The sequence below is a fragment of the Poecilia reticulata genome, linkage group LG8 (genome assembly GCF_000633615.1).
Source record: "Poecilia reticulata strain Guanapo linkage group LG8, Guppy_female_1.0+MT, whole genome shotgun sequence".
Taxonomy (NCBI): Eukaryota; Metazoa; Chordata; class Actinopteri; order Cyprinodontiformes; family Poeciliidae; genus Poecilia; species Poecilia reticulata.
In genome coordinates this window covers 18989517-18993080 of record NC_024338.1, presented here as the reverse complement: position 1 = coordinate 18993080, position 3564 = coordinate 18989517, and the positions used below count along the sequence as shown (strand labels likewise).

General features: G+C 45.4%; 1 protein-coding gene across 1 annotated transcript in view; it reads right to left on the bottom strand.

Moving 5' to 3' along the window:
- Nucleotides 1–3564, bottom strand: part of rapgefl1 (Rap guanine nucleotide exchange factor (GEF)-like 1) — a 25864-nt gene that overhangs the window by 5828 nt on the left and 16472 nt on the right. Inside the window, exons 5-9 of the mRNA XM_008416573.2 lie at nt 2896–2993; nt 2669–2781; nt 792–959; nt 622–719; nt 497–524 (exon numbers count right to left, since the gene is read on the bottom strand). Coding sequence (XP_008414795.1) covers nt 497–524; nt 622–719; nt 792–959; nt 2669–2781; nt 2896–2993 — 505 coding nt within the window. The remainder of the gene's footprint in view (nt 1–496; nt 525–621; nt 720–791; nt 960–2668; nt 2782–2895; nt 2994–3564) is intronic.

Genomic DNA, 3564 nt, shown 5'->3' with positions numbered 1-3564 from the left:
GGATTGATTTTAAACTGGACTAGATTGTTTCTAAACTGGACTGGATTAATTTTAGACTGGAGTGGATTGATTTTAAACTGGACTGGATTGTTTCTGAACTGGACTGGATTAATTTGACTGTACTACTCTACATCTGTGTCACCCTCATCCCCATGTTATCCAGTGTCACCAGTTTGATTGATTTATTTGCAGGATTTATTTATGATTTAGTCGTAAACCAAATCTCCATGAACAGAGTCAACTTTGCCCTGAACCAGAAAATGTTCATAAAAACACTGATTACAATATGTATGTAATATTCCCTAGAAGGAAAACTGGCCTAATCTGTTTAATGTTTTATTAGGGGTAATTCCAGTCATTACAACAAATGCTTCTGGTTAATTATTCATCAAATTAATCAGGTTAGCATAGCGGAGACCTAACTGTCCTCAATAAATGTCCTGAATCCAATCTGGATTCTGGTTACTGAATTTCTCCTGTTAGTTTTTATCCTGACTTTCCCAACTGGATCTTCCATCGGTTTTCTACAAAGATCAGCACAACCCGACATTTTCTCTGGTTTCATTGGCTGTTGCTACCCTACAATCAATCACCCTTCAATCAATAAGCATCGATCCTCACCAAAGAGTCGAGTTCAGAGGGTTCACAGGCGAACAGGTGGGTGTTGACGCCCAGCGTGGTGAAGACGGCCTCGTCGCTGGGGCGAAACACGGCTTTTTCTGCAAACACAGCCACCGTCAGTCACAGCGGGATAAAAACCCAAAACATCCGCAACCAGAGGGAAGACGGACCTCCAGCTGAGGTGACGGCCACCAGTATGAGGTTTCCGGGCAAAACTGGTTGGTCCTCGCTGTACTGGAGTTTCTCTTTGACCAGCGCCAGAATCTCTCCGACCCGGCAGGACAGGCGGCTCCGGATGGTGACGTAGGAGTGATCCGGGGTGTACACCCTGCAGAAGACTGCAAACACGCAAAAATATCACACTGAGCTGCGAATGTTCACCAAAAAGTCAACTTCATTTGGGCAGAACATTTAAGCAACAAGGCAGTTCAAAGTCCAATAAACTTTACAGTTTATTGGAAATCCTCAAGCAAATCAAATATATTGATCCATTTTCCGGTTACTATGAATCAAAGAAAACTCTAAAGAAACAGGTTTTTAGCCTTGATTTAAAGGAACTCAGTTCCTTTAGAGAATTTTAGAGTCCATTCTCTGAGCTACTGTTCTTCAGGTGATAGAAGACCGACTTTATAGCCGTCTCTCTGTGGCTCTGAAGGTTCGGATTTCAGTCTGATCTCTAGTTTCCAGCTGTAGTAACTGAATCTGTGAAGTGGCTCTAGATCGCTCCTCTTCAGGTCCAAAGATAACAACTTCAGTTTTGTTTCTGTTCAGCTGGAAAACGTTTTGGCCCATCCACACATTTATCTGTTCTAAGCATCTGTTCAGTGATTGGATGGTTCTGCGTCACCTGGTGACATCATAATGTAGATATTAAATAGGAGGGTTCCAAGGATTGATTCCTGGGGTACTCCACATGTGATTTCTGTCCGCTCCGGTGAGAAGTTACCACTGACACAACGAAATCCCAGTTCTTTAGGTAAGATCTGAACCGACCCAGTTATCATGGTCAAATCCTGCAATGAGATCCACCAGAACCTGCACCATGGTTCCTCCATGGTCTGTATTTATGTGGATGACACTGTGGTAACCATGGAAACCAGAGCGAAAGACGTAAAAGCGGTTTGTTTTTAAGAAACACAGATTTTTCAATCACCTTAAAGGGGCGGTATCGTGTTTTTTTATAGCCCAAGTAACTATGTCACCTTCAGCTGTTGTCAAAAAAACTTGAAAGAAATTTTACTTCCTGATTCAATTGGGTCTCTGTCTCTTTAAGAACTCCTGCTCTTTCTGAAGCTCCGCCTTCAGGAAGTCATCACAACATGGCTCCTCAATTAATCCTTCAACAATGTTTTTACCAGCGTTGCTCTGAGAAGTAGCTCCTATAAGGAACTCAGCAGTTCCACAAGGTGTTTGCTAATTGTCGCTGGCTAGTCTGAAGGAGCTGAGTGGGGGCAGTGGAAGCTCTGAAGCTTAGAAGCTGTAGCTCCAAGGAGGAGCTGCGTCTTGAGGGCGGGGCTAGGTCCACCCAGGCATTTTTCACAGCTGAATGGTTACCATAGAGATTAAAGGATTTCTCACACATACGTGAAAGAATCAAAGCGACACTCCAGGTCTGTTAAAGATGTTTAGACGAGGGAATAACATTAAAGAAACATGATGTAAAGCTAAAGAAAAGGACATTTTAAATGATACTGCCCCTATAAATCAATTCTCATGGAGATTCTCGCTCCGTCTACTGGTTATTTGTGGAACTGCAGCTGAACTGTTGGGTTGGTCCTTTGTATTCGAGTTAAAAGTCCAAACCTCAGGTGTGTGTGTGTGTGTGTGTGTGTGTGTGTGTGTGTGTGTGTGTGTGTGTGCGTGTGCATGTGCGTGTGTGTTCAGGGTGTGCCGGCCAGTGATTTGTATATCCCAACCGCAGATTGCAGCTGTGTTTGCATTTCAATTGTGAGCGTGTGTGTTTACAGATCACAGCCTGTATAACTCAGGTGTGTGTGTGTGTGTGTGTGTGTGTGTGTGTGTGTGTGTGTATCTGTGGGCGTCGTACTTTCGTCTGAGCCTCTGAAGGCCTCACGGGGCTGCAGGCAGGCATCGATACGTCTGAAGTGTCTGAACAGCGGGCGGACCTGCTTCTTCCTGCTCTCCTTTTCCTCGTCGGAGCTGAAATACACAAATATCCCGATTGAAAGGTGAAAATAGCGAATAAACGTGATGAACATCCAACAAAAACAGCAGAATATGTAGCATTAATATCTAGAGTCTTTGCAGCCTTACGGGCAGTGCAGGATCTCGGACCATCGCTGCAGCTTCAGGACGTCCTCCACCAGCTCAGGATACCGGGTCAGCTCCTGAACCGCACACATGTACAGCTCCTGCACACAGACAAACCCACAATCTGAGTTCATTCATCCCAAACGGAGGCATCAGCACGGAGAACGCGGCAACAGCAGCAGGCTCAGCTGCTTCACTTTCACTTTCAGGCCTTCTTCTCAGAACCAGCGCCGGAGATTCCCATCAGGCTGCTTTCCAAACCGTTACTGTCATCGCGTGAAAGCAAGGATTGGCCGATAATTATCAGGAAGTCAGGCATGTTGAGGCCTGATGGCGTCTCACTCTTTGAGACAGATTACATGAGATTACGTCGCTTTACTGAAAGGCTGGGAAGTTTCCTTTTGTTGGTTCTGGAACAACAAAACCCTTCAGGATTGAGCCTGAAGGTTCAACCCTGAAGGGTTTCAACCTCCAGGATTGAAGGTTGGTCTGTGAGGTGGTCTGTGGTGGTTTGTGTTGGTCTGTGAGGTGGTATGTGGTGGTCTGTGTTGGTCTGTGGTGGTCTGTGAGGTGGTTTGTGTTGGTTTATGGTGGTCTGTGGTAGTTTGTGAGGTGGTATGTGATGGTTTGTGGTGGTCTGTGTTGGTCTGTGAGGTGGTCTGCGGTGGTGTG